The 22,879-nt window shown below is 40.1% G+C and overlaps 1 protein-coding gene across 1 annotated transcript; it reads right to left on the bottom strand.

The window, feature by feature from the left end:
• Positions 1-6,425: 6,425 nt before the first annotated feature.
• On the bottom strand, positions 6,426-22,759 carry LOC109912263 (leukocyte immunoglobulin-like receptor subfamily A member 3). Its single transcript, XM_020511664.2, has 8 exons — positions 22,654-22,759; positions 18,361-18,384; positions 14,621-14,920; positions 13,741-14,040; positions 12,313-12,612; positions 11,002-11,301; positions 10,087-10,386; positions 6,426-8,922 (listed from the first exon to the last, which is right to left on the bottom strand). The coding sequence occupies exons 1-8, from the start codon at positions 22,715-22,717 to the stop codon at positions 8,831-8,833; spliced, it is 1,680 nt and encodes a 559-aa protein (XP_020367253.1). The 5' UTR covers positions 22,718-22,759; the 3' UTR covers positions 6,426-8,830.
• Between the last annotated feature and the right edge of the window lie 120 nt (positions 22,760-22,879).

Genomic DNA, 22,879 nt, shown 5'->3' with positions numbered 1-22,879 from the left:
CCACAGCCCCTTTTCCCTTGCGATCATCCATGTCAACCTCTTGCAGCCCAACTTGCTGAACATATCTTCCCCAAACTACAGCTACAGCAGCTATTGATTCTTACTGCATCCCGAAATCGACTACCACACTTATCACCTCAGGGTGCTCTGGGCAAGCACGTCCATTGGCTGCCGTTTTCTTGAAGTAAGAATTTTGGCACTCAACAAGTTTCCTCATCGTTGACTGGTTAGCAAGGTTAGATCGTACGGAATACAGGGAGAAGTAGCTATTTGGATACAGAACTGGCTCAAAGGTAGAAGACTGACGATGATGGTGGAGGGTTGCTTTTCAGACCTGTGACCAGCAGTGTGCCACAATAATCGGTGCTGTGTCCACTGCTTTTCATCATTTATATAAATGATTTGAATGTGAACATAGGAAGTATGGTTAGTAAGCTTGCAGACGACGTAAAAATTGGAGCTGTAGTGAGCAACGAAGTAGGCTACCTGAGAGTAAAACTGGATTTTGTTCGGAAGATCCAATGGGCCAAGGGTTGGTAAATGGATGTTAATCTAGATAAATGTGACGTGCTGTATTTTGGAAACGCAACTCAGAGCAGGATTTATGCACTCAGTGGTAAGGTCCTGGCTAGTGTTGCTGAACAAGGAGAACTTGGAATGCAGGTTCATGGTTCCTTGAAAGTGGAGTCTCAGGTAGATAGGATAGTGAAAGAGGCGTTTGGTATGCTTGCTTTTGTTGCTCAGTGCATTGAGTATAGGAGCTGGGAGGTTTCGCCTGTACAAGATGTTGGTTAGGCCACTTTTGTAATACTGAGTGCAATTCTGGTCTCCATGGTGTAGGCAGGATGTTGTGAAACTTGAAAGGGTTCAGAGAGGATTTACAAGAATTCTGCCAGATTTGGAAGGTTTAGGCAATAGGGAGACGTTGAAAAGTCTGTGGCTATTTTCCCTGAAGTGTCGGAGGCTGAAGGATGACATTTTGATGTTTATAAAATCCTGAGGTGTATGGATAGGGTGAATAACCAATGTCTTTTTCTCCAGGGTAGCGGAGTCTAAAATTAGAGGGCGTGAGTTTAATTTGACAGGGGAAAGAGTTAGAAGGGACCCATGGGGCAACTTCTTCACACAGCGGGTGGCGCGTATATGGAATGAGTTGCCAGAAGAAGTGGTAGAGGTTGGTACAATTACAATATTGAAAATTCATCTATATGATTATGAAGGGTTTACAGAGATATGGGCCAAATTCTGGCAAATGGAATTAGATTTATTAAGGATATCTGGTCAGTAAGCACGAGTTGTGCCGAAGAGTCTGCGTCCATGCTGCAGTTATCTGTAAATCTGTGACTCTATCTCGTACCTTAGACAAATGGGACATGTTCAAACTCGATTATATTTGTCTATTTCTGGATAAAATTATCAACTTTGGCATGTATATATCATATCGTAACAGCCTAATCTGAAATCCACTGTCCTCACTGCCACCACAAAATCCAGCCACATCACTATCAATTCTCTCCTCTGTCTCCTGTTGTTACACCCCTCATCCTTCTGTCAGTGCCAACACTGACATCACAGATGTCTCCAACTATCCTAGCAGCCTGAGACCCCATCATCATGACCAGCCTCTGCTGCCTCACCTTCAACTTCACCTGCCACTCTCTACCACCTCTTCTGAATTTTCAAACTTCAGACATATCACGACAATATCTACACTCCTAGGCTTGTTCGCATTCAAGCACGTTGGAACACAAGCTGGAAATCCCAAGCTCCCTCTTCAAATCTCGTTATGACTCAGTTTCCTGACAACAACTCATGCAACAACAATCTACCCTGTTGTCCCTGGCGTCCACACTGCCGACTCCCTGTCCCCTCAGTGGCAATTTCATTGTTAGCACTGGCTCCTGTGTTAATTGTCACTGCAAGCTCTCTCAACACAAATTACACCGCACTGCGAGTTGCATATCTTCATCAATGTTGCTCTCTGCTTTTTCAACGTTGGTAACTCCTTCATTAGGTCATTTGTCACCTCGCCTTGATTCAAGCTTACCAGTCTTCATCCAGCTTCATAACTCCTGAAATATCCCTGTTTATTCTGGCATCCTCGACTGAATCCATCTGCTTTATCATCATCTCTCCTTGTAATATAAATCCAAACCATTCCTCTTAATCTTTTTTTTGTCATCTTCACATCTGGAACAGTATGTGACATTACATCAGTGATACACTATCAAACTGCCAGTTCCCACTGACACCTCAATTTGCTTCTGGCACTCCCCACCCCCGCGCCATCAAGTCTTGCTTTTGCCATGTGAAATTCACTTCTGACCAAGATGTGACATCTTCTTCTTTATCTTTTTTTATGTACAATGATCTCAATCCGTCAATGCACTGTAACATTTAACAACTTCAGTAAGCCCTCACTCAAAATTGCAAACCGGTTGTAAGTTGATGCAAAATTTCCATTTATGTTGCTCCTCGCAGGTAACCTGTGATGATTGTCAGCCTACAATGGGAAAACTGAGAAATCTCAAAATGTGTAACACGCTACCTTTTGCCAATTGCAGATCTCACGTTCATTATCACCAATCTGACATTGAGCCAAAATCCTACTTTTTTTTTGCTGGAAACTTTACCTGCTTGATATACATTCCCCTGAACGATTAATGAAAATCTGTTGCCACAAGCTGAAAGTAAAACATTGCAGTTCGACCACGGCGGCAGTTGTTTTAGGAACTGTGATTGTGTTAACTGTTAAAAGTAAACTTCTTTCTGATGTTTCATGTTACAAACCGAAGACCGGCTGTCAAACACATGTTTTTTTATTAAAGCTCGGCGATCATTATTGTATAATTTTGATATTAATCGAGGTGTCACACATTTTCACTCACAGCGTCGCGCATTTTTCTTGATTCTTTTTCTCAAACTGTTCACCATCAGACACATCACAGTGACCAGTAGAACTCACTAAAGACTCTGGTGTCACAGCTGTAGGAAGAGCAGCAACACCCAGAGATGGAAATTCGAAGAAAATCGATAATTTCACTGTTTTCTTATCTCTTCTAAATCATTTCTCTTCTGGAAAACGGTTGTGACACAATTTTTCTGGGATAGATCGATTTGGGCTTGTTGATACAGATACGGAGTTGCAGCACAGATACTGCAACTTATGCCCTTACCCAGACTGAGCTAAGATAACACTTGGACAACATGCTGAAATATCCCTTTACTCCAGTTTTTCACTACATTAAATTGATTAAATGAATCACTTAGAACATCCAGCGATTCATTATTCTTTCACATTTTCAGCAGTGCAGAGGCATTTCATTATCAGTGGCAGGGTAACGGTGTCTATAGCATGGCTACCTCACAGTGCCAATGACCCAAGTTTGATTCAAGACATGGCAACTGTCGCTGTGGAATTTGCACATTCTCCCTGTGTTATCACCAGTTTCTCTGATTTGCTTCCACAGTTCCAGGACATACAGCTCAGGTAGATTCGCCATGCTAAATTTCCCATGGTGTCTAGGGATTAGCCATGACGAAAGTTACATGGAAGAGGTCGGGTGTGGATCTGGCCGCGATGCTCTTCGGATGCTCTGTGTGGACTCCATTATCCAAATGGCCTGCTTCCGCATTGTAGTGATTCTATGTGCTAAGAATGGTCGGGCGTTGTGGGGTGGGTTGGGGGGCGGTTGCTGTGCACATGGAAACATAGTAGGGCCAAGACTGCTCACAAAGGAAACACACCATGATTGATGTACTGGCAGTGGCATCAGAAAGAGAATGTAAAGTTGTGAAAGTCAGTGGTGATTATTACACAGTTGGGACTGAGTCTACCACGATCACGCAGAATATAATCTATGGGAGTCGCACTGTACCATCATTCTGGCACTGCTGAAGACGTAGCAATGGGGAGTCTGCTAAGTCTAGATGCTCACACATGTGCATTGAGAAAGGTTGACTTTATGTTGAAAAAATGAGTTTCAGCATGGTATTACAGTTATAGTGGCTGGCATTATCTGCTTCTGTTTTGATAAGACAAATGGCTAAGCCTCCCATCCAACACTCCCCCCATTTATTGGAACATGGAACATGCAAAGGGAATAGATCGTTGTTGACTGCATTCACTGATATTATACAGATGGCCAAGATGAACAAGTGTCGAAAAGAAATAAAAGAAGTTAGTAGATTCACACGATGAGATGAGAGAGTGTAGGAATAGTGTGCCCCCTGTGTTCAGAATCTGACATGTTGAAGCGAGATTGCAGCTGTCTCTTCACCCATGAATGTGCAACCAAGTTGAACCTCATGCAACAAGATGTTCTTGCATTACAATGTAGAGGAATGTTCTCTGACGTGACACTGCAAATATCTCAATATTACATGACTCACTCAAAGACTTTCTTACACAGAAAAGTACACACACCTGCATGTGCTATTGTGTAAACACTCGCACATAGAGTAAAATGCATGCATCCTTATGGTCACAAAAATGAGCACATGAAAACACACATGCTCATGAAAATGTGCATGCACAAATACACAGAGACACACACAGACGCATATACGCACAATATCAGAAAGTGCAGTTGAGTTGAGCACATTTGGAGGTTAAATGGTAATAACCAGTTCTCATTAACTTCGTGCCTTATGACAGCTCAGTGCAGGGCTGGCTCTTGTGGTGCAATAATAGTGTTCCTACCTCTGAGTGAAATGACCTGAATTCAATTGCACCTGCTAAAGAAATGCAAAAAAAAAAAAAATCTCTGAAGTGATTCGTTAATTAATATGAATTGGACAGTGATACCTGCCTTCATTGGTTATCCCTCCATCAAAGTCAGCAAATCGAATGAGCTCGTCATTAACTTCAGGAAAGAGAAAGGAGGGCACATCCCTGTCTGCGTCAATGGTGCTGACGTGGAGATGGTCAAAAGTGTCAAGTTCCTGGGAATGACAATCACCATCAATTTGTTCCGGTACACACACGTTCACACTAAGGTCCAGAAAGCACTGCAACACCTTTACTTCCTCAGGAGGCTAAGGAATTTTCGCATGTCTATAAAAACTCTTACAAATTTGTATAGATACACCATAGAATGCATTCTATCTGCATTCATCACAGCATTTTATGGCAATGGCTCTTCCTAAGACTGAAAGAAACTACAGAGTGTTGTGAACAAAGCCCAGCCTACAGTCATTGTTTAAGCCCAGCGTGGGTATTGAGTAGGAGAGCGAGCGCAGCATAACCATCCAATGAGCCCTTACTTTCCAGGACGTGTAGAGGTCCTGGCATCAGAAATGGTGGTTGCTATATTGGCAGAGGTGACGTCAGCGAGATAGGTCCAGCAGCAAAAGGTGAAGCCGGGGCATCTGTAACTGACGTTGATGAACTGTTGTGGATAGGCATTAGAGCGACACCAAGGTGGGCCCAGTGGCGAGAAATGTGACTCCAATGTTGGGTGCGGGTGGCACTGAAGAGGAGGAAGAAGATGAATGTCGGCTGCGCGGCCAAAGATTGGCGAATTCGATTTCTGTTGGTTCCAGTGTCGATGGTAGCGAAGCAGTGTTGGAGGGATGGTGGCACAGGCGTCATTGATGGTAATAAACTGGCTAAGGACTGTTAGACTGTTTTTAAGCTATATCTTCCTCCTTTTTCTCCTTCATTCTTAAATTGTACATTATGGTGCCGTATTGGGCGACAAATGAAGGTTTTTCACTGTATTTACTGTATTTTTACTGCAAAATACACTTGACAATAAAATCATTTAAATCAAATCAGTCCATCATGCAAACCAGCGTCCCATTAATCGATTTCATGTATATTTTCCATTGCATTTGTAAAGCAGCTAACAGGGGACCAGCACAGTGGCTCAGTGGTTAGCTCTGCTGTTTCTCAGCATCAGGCACCTGGGTTCAATTCCACCCTCGGGTGACCGTCTGTGTGAAGTTTGCCCATTCTCCCGTGTCTGTTTGGGTTTCCCCCAGGTGCTCCAATACCCTCCCACAGCCCAAGAATGTGCAGGCTAGGTGGAATTGGCCATGATAAATTGCCCAAAGTGTAGAGTAGGTGGTTTATTGGGGGATGGATCTGGGTGGGGTGTTCAAAGGATTGGTGCCAACTTATTGGAACGAAGGTCCTGTTTCCAACCTGTAGGGATTCTTTGATTTATAATCAAAGACATCTCCCATCCTTCTTATACCCACTTCTGGCAGACAGAAAATACAAAAGTTTATATTCGCTGTGAATAGAATCAATAACAGCTTCTTTCCCACTATTATCAGATTCTTGATTGGACCCCTTTAATGTTATTGTTGATCTCTCCTTACTCCTTATCAGCAGCTGTAACACTGTCTCCTGTAGTCTGTTCTGTTATTCCGATGCACTTGTACTGTATGACCTGCACGTAAGTCAACATGTGACAATGATAAATCAGATCACATTTTACTTTTGCGATTTGAATAACAAGGTGGCAAGTCTCTGAACAAGTTCAAACGAGACATTTCACTGGATTTTAACAAAGGAACATCAATGTTTAATAGACAAAAAAGAAACTACATCACGTAAAAGAATAACCTGCTGAAGCAAAATCAACACAGGTAGCAGAAATACTATTTCAGCGCTTTTATCTTCAACAATAAATGGACAAATAAAAATGCATTCTATATCGACTGTAAAGCTTCTATATTTCAGTTTGAAAGGCTGCAATCTTTTTTTTTTAAACAAGCAGGTGTAAAAAAAATAAAGGAATTGTCACTCAACTCGAAACTTTAACGCTGATTCTCTCCATAGATGTTGCCAGAGCTGCTGAATTTTACCAGAAAATTCTATTTGTGTTTCAAAATATGGAGGGAGTCGAGGGACAATCAAGGAATTTGGACAGGAAATGAAAGTTTTGGATCGGGGGAGAGTCCATAAAATTAAAAAAAACAATGAAAAGAGGTAGTCGCCTATAGCACAGGAAAAGTAAAAAATCGTTTAGGACATCGAGTCTGCACAAATATATAATCGTTATTAAGAAAAAAATGAGGTGCAGTGTATTATTTCTCGAAACACGTTTCTCGAAAAACATATCTATTCGTGCATTATCCACAGTGCAGCCTCCCCATCATTTCTTCCAATATAATATAATACATCAGTAAACTAAATTGTCAAAATGGAAAGTAAATTATTGCCTGCTCAGCAAGTGATACTATGCCAAAACTCAATATGACTTTCGTCGAGCATGTAGCTCGTGACAAATATAATAAATGTTCCCCAGGGCACAACTTTTCTGATCATACAGCATTGTTTGTTTTGCACAGATATTCTGTGGGAAGATTTATCTTGCTTTTTCCCGTTGGTCACTTCCTATTCAAGTTTGTGATGTCAATGTAATGGCACAAGTTTTAGATCCCTGTGCCGTGTGGAGCTCTGTAAGAAAATACTATTGAGCTTTTAACTATTTTATGGGCCTTTTACAAATAACGACATATCCTGCAATAATGAAATGCCAACAAAAATCACCATTAAAATGTTTCTGCTCTGTTTAAGAGCCTCTTCCAGGCATGCATTTTCATTTGCTGCCACTATATTGAGATTCCAGGCCATGTTGTCGGGAGAGAAAAAACAGCAATTTCTTTTCATCAGTCAGTGATAGACCATGTGATTATCGTGGTTGAATAGATGAGCACAGTTTGAATTTCTGGCTAATAGTGATTATAGGTCATGCAAACAATGTTTTGGCATCTTGTCTGCGAGAATCACAAGGAATTGTATAGTTCAGTTAATGGACATTTATCTTTTATTATTTTAGCGTAGGATTCTACTTAGAGGTACTTGTGAACTCTATTTCGCAACTCCACCACTCCCCACCCCCACTCCACACCCGAACAGTCATTTGGTGAGTCATTGAATTTTAGCATGTGTCATTTACATAACATGATTCTACTATGAAACTGACAAATTTGCTGGACGGAAACGGACAGATGGTACCTATTAATTCAATCAATATGTTTCCATTCACTGTTTGTTTGTGTGTGGGCAAACGTATCGTCACGGTGACACCACAATGGCACAAGGAAAGGATTTCCTGGAATTTGGCTCAATGAAAGCGAAGGAATGGCGAGATGATTGCAAGTCCGAATGGTGCAGGATTGGTAGGGAACTTGCGGGTTTGTTTTCTGCTCCAATGTACCTTTATCCTTGTCCATTCAAATGGAAGTGCCTGTGAATTTGGCAGGTGCGCTTGAAGAACCTTTAGCGAATTTCTGCTGTGCATCTTAAACATGTGTGCACACTGCTGGTACTCAGTGGTGCTCAGTGCTGTGAAGTCAAGTTTACGGAGCTGTACCTATTCTGGCAAGTTGGGAGTTGTTTATCTCACTCCTGTCTTTGCCTTGTGGAAAAGAGAGAGGCCGAGGGGATTTAGGAGGTGAGCTACTCACTGAGTTTTCCTAGCCTCTGACCTTCTCTTGTAGCCCTTGCATTTATATAGCCAGTTCAGTTCATTGCCCATTCAACGGTAAAGTCGAGGATGTTGATTGTAGGACTTTAGGTGATGGCAACGCCTTTGAAAGCCAATGTGCTGAAATAGCCTCTTATTGGAAATCTCCCTTGCTCGGCATTTGTGCAGATTATGTGCTCCATTTATGAACAATGTTTGTTGTGTGATTGAATCTTTAGCAGCGGGATAGAATGCAATCACTTTGTTGGCATTTGATTACTGAGAGAATTCTGTTCATTTGCTCAATTAGGTAAAATTTGCAGCGGATTCATAATTGACCTTATTCTGTTAAAAAAAAAAGGGATCCTAGGCAATATCTGTGTTAATCGTGTATCTCTGGGATGGGTTTATTCTGTTAGCAGGATAATTAAACTCCCAGATAGTACGAAGCCAAGTAGATACGAAGGACTTAAACACACATTGGATGCTCCATTGCCATCTATAAAAATGCAAAGAGAGAGAAGAAAATTAACAGAGATTTCTCCTGCCCACCGAAAATGGTAAGTGACCTTTCCAACTTTCCTTCTTCCACTCCTCCACGGTCCCCTACCCATTTGAAATCACTTTTATAGTTCATACAAATCTCATTCTCATGTTCAGATTACTCAATGGTCCCTCGCATCCTCCCTCTGTCTGGATCGGCCAACATGGAGATACACAGAGGGTGAGGGTCAAGGTGGGTCCATTTGAATAGGAGAATAAAAAGTGTAGGGACTGTAGGAACCTGCAGATAGAAGGTGGGGTCGAAGAATAATCGAATTTTTAAACATAAGAATGAAAACTGTCGAGTTTGGAGGAAATATAAAGCAATAGAGGGAGGCGGGGAAATTGAGAGACTTGGAATGGAGATGAAAAATGCAAGGTCTGAAAGATGCTATAGAGTTAGCGAAGCTTTGAGGGGACAATGGAGATACTTGAGTATATGATAAGCATTTATGAAATTGAGGAGATTTCAGATATTGAAAAAAAAACATATAAAGCAACAGGAGGAATAAAAAGTAAGATGCAGAAAATGTTTGCAAAGTGACAAGAAAGATGGATGAGGGGGCATGTTGAAATTTGAACTGGAGAAGGAGAATTGTTGGGGATTTAAGAAGAAGAAATATATTAAGCATTGGAGGCGATGTATCTTTCTGAAAAAAGGAAGAGTACAATCTTAATATCTTGACCTTGCTGGACCCAGAGCTGTTAATGTTATTGATCTAAGGAAAGATGTTTTCTTGTCTACAAAATGTTGGGATTTTGTACAGCAGGATAGGAGAAGCTGAAGACTACACACATCGAGCACATCCAGGCAGTGATATAATGGTTAAGCAGAGACTAAAAAGAAACGTACGAATGAGGACATCAACAGCTGATGAACAAAGACAAGGACAGAGTCGGGTAAAATTTTTGAAGTTGAATAGTTGGTACTGGATATCTCAGGGAGCTATAATCAGAAACTTTCATCTCGGGGTCGGAGAACAGTGGCTTTTGGATATAACACGAGAAGAATGACGCGTTTAGATGGGGTGAGAGAAGTCCTCAGTATTCTTCAGAGTATATATTGAATTGATGAGAACATGTCAGATCATGTTACGGTTAACTGGTCATTGTCACTCACCTCTCACCGTTACCTGCAACTGTTCACTTTTTGGTGAATAATACGTGTTTTTCTTTACTTTTCTCGCATATTTGCAGCTGTATTTCCAAGTTCCAACTCTTGTATTGCCACCAATGGAGAAAGAGGTTGATTGAGCCGAGCCTGGTACAGTCCGTGACCATTTACGCTTGCCATCTCGGTAGAAGTAAAACCAACCACCAGAGTTCAGAATGGATCCTGAACAGGTCAAACGAATCATTTTACCTCTATTGACCACCCCAGACGGTGGGTCCACAGAAATGATTGCCTTGGGCAAATTATCTGAAATTGGAAAGACACAGAGTTTAATGGATAAAAATACTTTGGTGGGCTCTCTGAATCAGATGGGAGTCACACGGGACAGCTTTGGATCAATAGTGTGGATTTATGAGTTTTATAATATTCTGACATCGGATAGAAAATTTTCACAGACCAAAAGTCCTTAATCTGCATTGACATCCCCATGCCTTTGTTTGGAAGTACTGATGGAGTCCTGCAATGTTGAAGATTGATGCAGATACACTAAAGCTTCAACTCCATCAACCAGGCACACTGCGCGTGGGGCCAACACTGAAGGAATGCTGCACTGTCGGAGGACAATATGTGTACGATAAGACTTGAGCTTAGAAATGATTTCCTTTCTGAGCAGAGAGAGGCAATTTCCTTATATAACCAAACCAACCAACGGAGGGAGTCATTACACGCAGTGCTGCTCATCGAACTTGTAAACACACTGTCAGATGTGACGTCGTGATAAAAACATTTGCATTAAGAAGCTACTACAGATGTTAATTGTGGGCCATAAAGTTAGATGGCACATACATATAAAATGTTGCTTCCATAATTTTTTTTTCCAATAATGACATTCAGGGGTGTGTTAAATAATATCATGCTCACCAGTTATATTGATCTTCATAAAGTCACTGAGGGATGATTCATAATCTTCCCCTTTCACAGTTGCTACAAACTTGCAACTGTACTCCCCAGTCTCCACTAGTTGAAGGTCTGTCAAATTGTAGGTGACTGATAGTTCAGAATCTGATAGATTCCGTGCATCAACGGGTTTCTTTTCATATTTCTTGTACAAATGAGAGGTGTGGCAGGGATAGCTGCTGCTGCACTTAATCTGAACGCTCTCGCCCACAGTGACGACGCCAGAAGCTGGCACCACAGATACCATTGGCTTTGGGAGCTCATCTGTAATTAACAAAAAGTGAGATTACAGGAAAATAAAACTTCTATGAGCACTCAGTAAATAAGCAGAAAACAAAGATCAGCAAATTGAATTTGAACTGCAATGATGATTTGCTAATATGATACTCGCAAAGACACAATTTAATTATGTTGTGACAGTGATGGTATGCATCGCCTTATCCATCAATTCTAAAATTTACATTCAAAGGTTGCAGACTGAAGTTGGGGTATGTAGGTGGATGTTTGAGGGCACACCCTTCCAGCGATCATCCTCTAAGAATGTCGGAGAATTCTACTATACCTCACTGCCGAAAACATCAGCGCCCAACCATGATGTCTGCTGAAATTTGATTCCAGCCATTATTAAGCATAATTCCTGATATAAACACACTTAGACTACACAAATGTACTCTTGCTGCTTCCTTTGGTTATATTACAATCTGTTAAACAGATGTTAAAACCGTAAAAGAACATTGTACATCTAGTTGAAATAGTCCTGGATCCAGCCTCGCAACGGGGCATATTGACAAATGTTCTTTATTGTGAGATTATTGTGAGATCCCAGTCCTTATATTGTCGAAAATAAATAGAGTGGAAGCTAAAATCAGCAAATGTTGAAATTGCATATGGAACAGCATAAGCCAAGAGGTGAAACTACTTCAAAAGTGCAAAGTGACTAAAATGTCTTCAGATCCACAATAACGGGCACTGATCAAGCAGGAACTTAATTGACACCATGCAACCTTACGTTGGCATGTGGTCAACGAACAGTTTCCTGGAAACCACGCAGAAAGATGGAGCTGAGTTGTCTGGAATTCTTAGGCCTTCATATGTTTCAAGACTATGCAAAGACACCGTCATGTTGTACAACGAGCAATTAATGGTTACAATGAAAGCCATTATGTAAATGTGAACATACAGACCATGGAATTCGGATTGATTAGTTATAAAATACTGAAATTGGGAATTTTGTAAAATATGAAACAAAGATACTTCAATGAACATATCACTCACCAGTTACAGCGATCTTCACAAAGTCACTACGTAATGTTTCATATATTTCTCCATTTGCCATTTTCATAAAACTGCAGCTGAACTCCCCAGCATCATTTGGTATGAGGTCCGAAATGGTGAATGTGACTGACCAGTCGGACTCTGAGACGTTCTGTGTATCAATAGGTTTGTTGACATGTTTCCTGTATAGATGGCTGGTGAGGCTTGGAGAGCTTGCATTGCAGGTAATTTGAACCCGTCCGCCCACGCTGACCATACCAGAGGATGGCTCCATGTGCATCGTTGGTTTTGAAATGTCGTCTATAACGAATTAAGTTCAAGCAGCATTTCACTTTTTTTGCATTTCACTTTTTTTTTCAAAGCAATGGAACAGTTGTGACATAGAATTATGGAAACATAGAAAATAGGCGTAAGAGCAGGCCTCTGCCCTTCGAGACTGCACCACCATTCAATACGATCATGCATTTTCAGTATCCCATTCCTACGCTATCCCATTACCCCTTGAGCCCTTTAGCTGAAAGGGCCACTTCCAGCTCCCTCTTGAATATACCTAATGAATTGGCCCCAACAGCGGCAGAGAATTCCATAGGTTCACAACTTTCTGAGTGAATACTTTCTTCCTCATCTCAGTCATGAATAGCTCACCCCTTATTCTTAGACTATAGCTCCTTGTTCTGGACCTCCCCAACATTGGGAACAGTCTTCCTGCATCAGGCCTGCCCAGTTACATCAGGATTTAATATGTTTCTATGAAGTGCCCCCTCATTCTAAAAAATGAAACAATGTTTGAACTAACAGTGTGCAAGTGGGGTTTACCAGTATGTTACAAGCTTCGACTCCAAGTCCAGATTCACAGAAAACTAATCCAGGGACTGGTCTACCAGTCATTTTCCCAAAGCCCCAACTGCATGAACACACACATACACACACACAAACACAGACAAATGATTTTCTCATCAAGGGAAACAACTTCTCATAATCGACTCTTGCAAACACTTGAAACATATTCCAAGTTTCAGTGAGATAGATAATACTTTATCTCGATGACCAAGAATGCTGACTAGTCAACAAACATTTTCCTCATATTACATCGTTCGGCTGAACCACAGAATGGTTGTCTCATTAGAGAGAGGGAGACCACAGGTGGCAGTCTGTCCTGACAGCCGCTACACTTCAAGGGAAGGGAAAGCTAGGGAAGAGGAATGTTCATGTTAAACTCGGCTGTTGCAGAAATTGAACCTATGTTATTAGCAATACTGTGCATCGCAAGCCAACTGTCTAGAAAATTAAGTTTGCTAATCTCCAACACAACTGCAAGCACCCAAGGCATTTTAGCAGATATACATAATGAAACAGTTCATACTCTACAAAAGTTGGAATAAAGCGAGTATGATGAGACCAACGTCATTTCAACAACACATTACTCACACGTAACATTCAACTGCACAGTGTCACTTCGGGATGAAATGTATTCTATGCCTTTTAAAGTTTTCTCAAAACCACAGCTGTATTCTCCGCTATCCAGTGCTTCAAGGTCTTCAATAGTGAAGCTTACTGTCTGCCCTGAGTCAGAAACATTCTTGGTAAATATAGCAATTCTGCTATTATTTTTATACAAGTGGGCGATGTGGCTTGGGTAGCTGCTGGTGCAATTAATACGAACTTGGCCCCCCACTGTCACCACACCTGAGGCCGGTTCCAAAGAGATTGTAGGTTTCGGAATCACATCTGCAACAAAAGCAATAGACAGGAAGAAAATCAAACTCACCACCAACTTACATGAGCAGGTAAAGCAGAACTTAAGGTATGCCTGGAAACGGGGCAGGGAAATTTCAGTTCGATGGTAGCAGGAATGGCACATGTTTTTCTGATGATGAGATTTGACAAGATGGTCTGTTTAAAGAAGGGAAGGCTTGGTGGCAGGTATTATGGACATATTCAGGGTAAAGAAACGTTGGTGTGGAGCGATAAATGAGAACGTTTCCCATTGATTGGACATTTGGAATTAGAAGGGGACACAGAGTAAAGGTGATATGCAAAGGAAGCAGAGCTGGCACTGAGGAATAGGTGGGCTGAATATGGAAAGTCACTTAGATCCAATGGTACGTTTCAAAAATGTACTCGAATACATTGTTGAAAAACAAATAAAGAGGGGTTGTATGTAAAAATTGGAGGAGGAGGATGATTTGGGAAGACAAAATTTAAAGAAACAGCCCAGATGCAGAATTGTTGGATATCCTCCACTGTGGTACATTCATTTATTGTTAGTAATGCTATTCCATTCAGAATGTGGTTTATTGTTTCTTACCTGTTACAGTTAATTCCATAGGCTGACTGAGAGGTGAATATGCCCAAGTCTTGTTGTTATCAAAGAATTTTTCATATTTGCAAGTGTAGGAATTGCGTCCTATTGATTTTACATTCTCCTCATTCTTAATGGACGCACTGTGGCTCACGTGATTCCTAAATGAGATTTTTTGCGTGTAATTCCTGTAGAATTCAACAGTGCAGAGCGTGACAGGGAAATGACAACTCAGCAAAAATTCCTCTCCTGGTAGAATTACCTTCAACGGTGGGTCTAGAGTCATGGTTGGTTGGGGTAATTCAACTGAAAGATAAACAAAACGTCAAACCTGGTAGACATGATATAACCATTCATGTGTCAACGTCATTATTGCTGCATCCACAACCTCATCCACGCACAATGCTGAACTAAAGATCTCGCAGGATATAGAGCACATTGCATTGGTGTTAAGCAGAGAATGCAGATGCTTCCAGTCCGAAACGACCGCAGGAAATCCTGGAGAAACTGAACAGGTTTGACAGCACCTGTGAAGCGAGAAACCGAGGAAATGATTGCATACTCTTCTGGTTTTACTCCACAACGAAAATGTTCTCCTGTATTTTCTAAGATGGTTACTTAGACGTTTGCAGCCGAGTTTAACCCCAAATGATTTAAATGTGCACTGACTTCAATAAAGTGTAGGAACAAGGCAGACTTTTAAACCTGTATTTGTATCGATGCCAGCAGTTGGACTTCCAAGTGAATCCGCTTCAGAAGAGTAGGATGCATGCAAGAAGGAAATAATTAAGGGCATAAATTCAACTCGTTCCAATAAAGGAAAAGGATGCAAGCATCAAACATTGTGAACACGGGATATTGAGGGATGTACAGTATTGGATTAAGAGAAAAGTAGCAGGCTTGTAGAAGATACCTAGTGATTAAAAAAGCAAAAGGCCCAGATAATTATCAAATGTGCTCAAGGTAATTTGAAAAGGATACTGGGAGAGCTAAAATGTTATATGATAGATACGGACAGGTGCAAAAAAAAGAAATTCCAAATACTTTTACAGGTATGTTAAGTGTAAAAGAATACTGAGAGAGAAAAGAAAAAGGCCCATCAAGAGTCTTATGATTAGTTCAGGGAGCAAAAGGATGTTTGTAGACTTCTAAATAGATTCCTTGTACTGATGTTCACCAGTCATGGAGATCATACGGTATTGAAATCAAGGAGCAGATCTGTGATATTAAATTATATTAGAATGGACGTTGAAGACATTCTGAGTGGTCTGGCAGGCTTAAATATGAAAAAAATAATCTAGGACAGAATGAAATGTATCGTACTTTGTTGAGTGAGGGACATATAAATTTTTCAGTTGCTGTCTAGCCACAGGAGAGATACAGGAGCACCGGAGGACAGTCAAAGTGGTCCCAACATTCAAGAGGAGAAGATATAATTAAAGAGACAGCTATAGGCTAGTGAGTCCAATCTCAGTGATAGGAAACCATTGGAACTAATACTGAGAGGCAGAATTGATCTGCATTTGGAGAGGCAGAGAATTTAATATCTTTCGAAGAGTTGACCAGTTGTGGTGATGAGGGAAAATACCTTTTATATAGTTTTCTGGGATATCAACAAGTCTTTTGACAAGACTCTCTATCAGAGACTCTTAATGAAGGTAAGAGCACAAATGATCCAAAGAGATTTAGCAAAATTGACCCACAAAATTAGCTGAATTGCAGGAAACAGAACATGATAGTTGAAGGGTGTTTTTCTTCCGACTTGAAGATAATGTTAGGAGGTCCCACAGGGGTCAGTGTTGGGGCTTTTGCTGTTTGCAGAAATGATTTACACTTCCGTGTAAGACGGATGATCAATATTTTCACAGGTGATAAAACAAATGGTAGGATTCTAAAAGTTGAGGATGTAGCCTTAGTTTAAAGACAGATATACACAGGCTTGTCAAATGGGCTTATCACTGCCAAATTCAATTCAACGCAGAAAAAAAAGGTGAGGACATACTCTTGGCATGGCAAAGAAGGTAAGGAATATATGCTGAGCTGTACAACCATGTGGGAAAAAAAAAACAATGATTAGATAGGCATTGGTCTGCTTCGACACTGACGCTTAAGGTATCAAGGCAGGTGGATAATGTTGTTAAGGAGGCAGATGGCACAATTTATTTTGTTGGCAGAGGCACAAAATTTAGAAAAAGTTGATTAGGCAACAGCTAGAATATTATGCACTGTTCTGAAGTCCACATTTCAGGAGGATGTGAAAGCACTGGAGATGGGTCAGAGATGTTTAAAAAGGCGTTGCTGGGACTGGAGAGTTTCAGTTATGAGAGAGAATAGACAGATTGGGTTCGATTTCCATATAGCAGAGGGGATTGAGAGGGGATATGATTAAGATCTGTCAAATTACAAGGAACATGAATAGGGCACACAAGAAGAAAGACTTTGGGCTGTAATGGCTACAAAATATTGCTACCATGTCATAATTTCTGTCCTTACTTAACCACTATAATTGAGGATTATTTCAATTTTATCCATGCGTCAATGTTCACAATAAGCCAAGGTCATTACTTATTCTTAGTTTGCAGTAAAATGCAATATTAACAAATTTTGAGAACTATTACAACACTTGCAATGGATCAGGTGAAATGCAAACAGATTAATGAACCCATCAGTTAGAACACAGTAGATAAATTTTACTGCACGAGTATTTATATTGAGCAGAAAATAAACAGTTTTTAAATAGCTGAGAACCAACAAGTCCAATGAAAAAAAAAATCCAGAGTTAGCAGATGCACAATGAGCCAACTGGCCTTCTGCTGTCATTCATCAGTGGCTAACACCATAGTCGTTTGGAAATCAGCGATTTCTTTACTCCATTGAGGTTCATCTGAGAGCAGACAGGAAGTATGAACTCTTAAAGGAAAACATTTTTTTTTGCTTTTCGAGTGTAAACAAGGATTGGACGGCTGAAAGCTCGAGTAAGCCTGGAGCAATATTCAGTTGAACAATGGCAGTGCAATTACTAGGGGCTATTGCTGTATCTTTGATGCCATTTGGAAAAGAAACACTGAACTGAGGATTCATCTCATGGAGGCAAAAAGATCACGGATGTTATGTAAAAATCAGTGCAGCCGAATTTAATAACATTTTTGGTCGGGGAATAGGGGGTGGGGGAAGCAGAGAGCTATGTGGTCTCCCTGAGGAGAAAATATAGAAGCATAGGATTGAACAATGCAGAAAATGTCCTTCTGCCTGTCAAGTCTATATCACTGAAAATAAAGCATAACTACACCAAGTTCACTTTCCAGCACTTAGCCCACAACCTTGAATTTTATGACACGTAAGTGTTCATTCAAGTACATTTTAAGGATTGTGAGATCACCACTATTAACGACACTTCCAGGCAATGCATTCCAAATCCCTTCCACGCTCTGGGTGAAATAAATCTTCTCACGTCCCCTTTAAACCCATTGCATTTCATTCAAAATTTGCATTTCCTTAACATTAATGCTTAAACTACGGGGAACCGCCGCTTTATATTGACCATTTCCTTGTCCTCCATTATTTTAGGTACAGCTGTTCGATATGCTTAAAGGAACTCAAGTCGTCCTTGGATGTAATTATATTTTGTTCAAGGGTTTTGATCTGAACTGACTGTTTTTGATTTTGATTTACCATTGTCAGTACTTAAACATGTCCTACAAACACAAGTATTAATAAAACACCAATAGAAAATATGTGTTACTTACCGTCTTGAGCATCCAGCGAAACCACTGCAATAGATCACACAGAAAATGAAATACATCAGTGAAGATCTTAGTTCGAATTGTTTGGATAAAACTGGCTATTCAAGAATTGCTGCTAAAGCATATTTCTGATCTTTGTTTATTTAAGATTGGAAGCAGCATGGAAGGAAATGAAGCTGGAGGTGGTGGAAGTTAATACATTTTAATGCAGCGAGCTAATACGTATTTGGACTGCATTGTGTGAAATTCTGTGAAGTATATTCATTCGGGTGTTTCACGGAAAGAACTGTATATGTGTGAAAGCGGCGAAAATGAGAATAGAAGAAACAATGGGATTACTTTATTAAGCTTTTCAAATGTGCAAGTTACACAAAATTGGGGAGTGGGCTCTATATACTGCTGTGTCAATAATTAATACTGTGATAAAGCAAAGAACTGTAGAAAGTGAAGATCCCAAACAAAAGCATCAATTTCTGGAGAACCTTGGCAGATCTAGCAGCATGTGAGGAGACAAAGCAGAGATAAAATTTCCTGTCCAGTGACTTCTCTTCAGAAATCAACCAATGTTATAATAGCTATGAGGGCTGTCTAAACAACAAACAACGCAGTGCACTCCTAACTCGGTGAATTTATTGTCAAAATCAACTTAACTGAATATTGGCCAGTAATGTAAACAAGGATTCCATATAAAGTGGTATACGTTTTCTGTATATGACCAACAATATTGACTGAAAACTAATTGGCTCAGGCGAAAAAAAAAAAATGGGAACAGTAGTAAGCCATTAAGTCCCTGGAGCCTGCTGAGACACTCAATAGAATCATGGCTGATCAGACGTTCCTCGCATCCACTTCCCTGCCCTTTTCCCAAAACGCTTGATTATTCGACTAATCAATGTTCTATTTTTCTCATCCTTAAATACATATGAGTCTGGTTCTCAGTAGTCTGTGGCACAGAGTTGCAAAGACTCACAACTCTCTGAGGGAAAAATAAAATCCTCGTCATCTCAATTTTATGTAGACATCCTTGGATTCTGATACAATGCTCTCTGGTTCTAGACTCTCCCATGAAGGTAACATCCTTTGAGCATTTAGCATGTCAAGCGCTTAAATTATCCAAATTGTATCATTGAGATCACATTTTAGTTTTCTGGACTCTCATGAGTATAGGCCCAAATTGTTTGCCTTTTCCCTCCGTGACAAGAACGTAATATTAAGGATCATCCTCGTCAAACTTCTTTGAACTTTCTCCAAATACTTTCCGTAGATAAAGAATTAATAATTTCTCACAGTTCTTCAGATGTTGTCGCACCAGCATCTTCAACTGTTGCAGTAAGACCTCCAAATTCTTATACTCCAACTCACTTAAAATTAGGGCCAACATTTTATGTGCCTCTTTATGTGCGTGCTCATTTTCTGTTATCTGTATACAACTACTCCAAGTTCTCTTTGGTTTGCCGATTTCTGCAGATTTTTTTTTTTCTCTCCAGGTAAATAACTCTCTGGTCGTTTGCTCTGTCTTCAAAAATCAGCAATTTCACGACTTCCCAAATTATACTCCATTTGGCAAAGTTTTTGCCCACTTACTTAATTTATCAACATATTGCGGTAAACTGCATTCCTTTCGCAGATTTCATTTCACTGATTTTGGACTTGGCTGCAAATTTGACTGCAGTACATCCATTATATCCTACAATTCAATACTATATATTGTAAATGTTTACAGTCCTAGCGCTGATCCCAGTGACATCCCACAGATTAGTCACCAATGTGGAAAAGAAAGCTTTATCCCGATTTGCACTATATGCCCATTGGCCTCTTTTGAAATAAATTCGATTTCCTTGAAATTCTCTTTTTTTTTAGAGCAGAATATTTTGAAATGTTCAGCTTCGGGTACAGGATGGAATCAAAGATATTTCTAACAACCAGATAGTCACCTAATTGCAAGATTAGAAAAAACGGCTGAGCAGTGGAATGGTGGGGGACCTGACGGAGGCACTGAGAATACAGCTATTACCTAAGTGTTAGATGATCACTAATACAGATAACTTAATTTCAAGAATTTGCTAACTTTTATAAGTTCAATGCCATTGTGTAAACGAGGCATGGAAATTGAAAGCCTTTAAAGAGTTCAAGCAGAGAAATTCTGAGCTTTAAGTCATATTTAAAAAGAGTTGTTCGGATTTTGGCGTTTCGAAAGGAACTGGAAAAAAAAGCAACGAAAGTTGTAGAACTGTTAAAAAACGAGGAAGAGCTTTGAATGTTCAATACGAAACAAACTGAAATAAAACAACTAACCACCGGGTAGGAGGAAGTAGAGGACGGAGGGAGAGAGAGCGAGAGAGAAGTAGTTTCATGTGTTCTGACTGGGTGTTGTGTTGTAGGGAGGAATCAATGAAAAGAATAACATGAACAAAATATGTGTTTTTTTTTCAAGAATGTAAATAGAAATTCTATTTTGGCAAAGGCATTTGAAATTAATAAACTAAAATGCTGTCAGATGGAAATGGGTTTCGTCAAACACATAACAGGAATAATGGTGTGCTGTGTCCCCTTAAGAATATGACGCATACTACATTTAAGATAAAATATCGGGTTTTTTTGGGACGGGTGCGTCGAAACAAAAAAACATAAAATATATTTTCTCCACACACCAGGCACTGTTAAAATTCCAACAGTATAGGACGTGGCTGGAAAAATATGGTCTGGGAGAGAATGAAATTGAAATTCTGTAGAATGGTCTACAAAATGTGTCTGCTCAGCTATCTGTCCTTGAACACAAGGGTTAATTGTTTAATACTATCAACTAATGAGAAAGACAAATGATTGTACGAGCTACTGGAAGCGGAATGGTGGATAAAAGCGGAGGAAAAGTCTTGCTGAAAGCCATTTGGACTCTGGTGAGAGCACAATACCGTTGCTGTTCTATTGTCCTTATAAATGGAGGAACGTATTTCATTTTAAAGTATTTCAGGAAGGTTTCACCCTGTCGAGTTCGGTGTGGAAAAAGGAAAAATATTTGGCTTAGAGTAAAACGGTCAGCAGGACTAAACCTTGGAATTGAAGCTTTGAAAAATGACCAGTGAAGATATATAAACTTAAACCTTTCTGGAGCGGCTTCTCATGGGACCTGATGAGAGGCTATTTTAGATCTCGCTTCTCGTGACTGAATCTCGAATTAAGGGAGGGCCAGTTCAGAATGGATTCTTTCCCATTCTAGGTGGAACTGAGGAGGAATGTCTCAATTTTGATGGCTGTAAATCTTAGGAAATCTTCAAACTAAACAACGGGTGTGTCTTCATTCAGAGTTGAGTTGAGTAGATTGTTAATTTTCGAGGGAGTTAATGCCTCTGATGAAAATGTAGCCAAGTGGGACAGCAGATACGTCTTGTTAAGTCATCAACATACTGTATAGAGGTAAATGCTCAATCGTCTGAAAGATTGTTCCTGCTCTTATTTCTTACATTATTATTTTGAAGACAACTGTCAGCACCTATCAGGTAAATGCCAACTCGTGCGTCATGTCGCAAGATTACAGTAATTGCTAATTTGCAAACTGTTGATTTTCAGAACTGTTGCAAAATTGCAAGTTCAACACTGCATTTAAACTTTCCTAATACACGATTACATTTTAACACTAAATCCACTTTCTCACAGTTCTCTTTATGCCTTCTCACATGACTTCCAGAGCAAAAGTATAAGGCATTTGTTATGTGTATTTAAATTTTACTTTTCGTTAAGGAAACGAACGTATTTTCGTCCATTGAATGACTAACAAGCGACTGTGGTGCAAACTGAAACAGGAATTGCTCAAATGAGGACAGTGGACAAAACTTTGATGAATCAACAATCAGAAAGACGAGAAGAAAAGATACTTGCCTGGAAATAGACACTGTTAATGTGGATAGAACAACATCAGGGAAATGAAATTGATAGGCAGAAGAGAGACCACAAGAGGGGGTGGTCATGATCATGGGAATATAAGATGAGAATTTTACGAATACTGCAGGCTGTAGTGGTTTCTAATGCTAATGACAAGTAAAGATCCCCATGGAGGAAGTCGAACAGGATGATTAGATCTATGAGTACTTACGGGGATTAACCAGATAGAGCAAGGGATAAGGGGGTGGGAGGAGGGGAGCGGGGGGCACAATTGCAGTATTGAAAACAGTGAATGCCCAGATGGAATATCCATAATTTAAATCTTTCCACCAAGGTTTTATAATGAAAACAATTAAAAATCCGATGGGCACTTTTTTTTTTTCTCTTTAAATAAGAATGAAGTGAAAAAGCACTTACCAAACATAAGCAGAATTGACACGACTGCCATCTGGATAAAGGGTTTCGGACAATAAACCTGCATTGTGAAGCAGTAACCCTTTGGCTGTTCCTCTGACTGAGACCACAACTCCAAAACAGACAGTAAAGAAAGGAAGGAAGGAAATGACTGGCTTGAATTTGACGTATCAGAGCTCGTGAATGAAAATAAATGGTTAAAAATGTTGCTAAACCGAATAGGGACGCA

Source organism: Rhincodon typus, unplaced genomic scaffold (assembly GCF_021869965.1).
Source record: "Rhincodon typus isolate 14 unplaced genomic scaffold, sRhiTyp1.1 hic_rhity00000051, whole genome shotgun sequence".
NCBI classification, from domain to species: domain Eukaryota; kingdom Metazoa; phylum Chordata; class Chondrichthyes; order Orectolobiformes; family Rhincodontidae; genus Rhincodon; species Rhincodon typus.
The sequence above is the reverse complement of the archived record's forward strand: the minus strand, read 5'-3'. Positions and strand labels throughout refer to the sequence as shown.

Excerpts from the sequence above, each read along its gene's own strand:
- LOC109912263 (XM_020511664.2), bottom strand. The coding sequence starts at position 22,717 with ATGCAGGTTTATTGTCCGAAACCCTTTATCCAGATGGCAGTCGTGTCA. Across the intron at positions 14,921-18,360 it reads TTCGCTGGATGCTCAAGACG|TTGAATTACCCCAACCAACC; the intron begins GTAAGTAACACA and ends TTTATCTTTCAG. Across the intron at positions 14,041-14,620 it reads TATGGAATTAACTGTAACAG|ATGTGATTCCGAAACCTACA; the intron begins GTAAGAAACAAT and ends CTTTTGTTGCAG.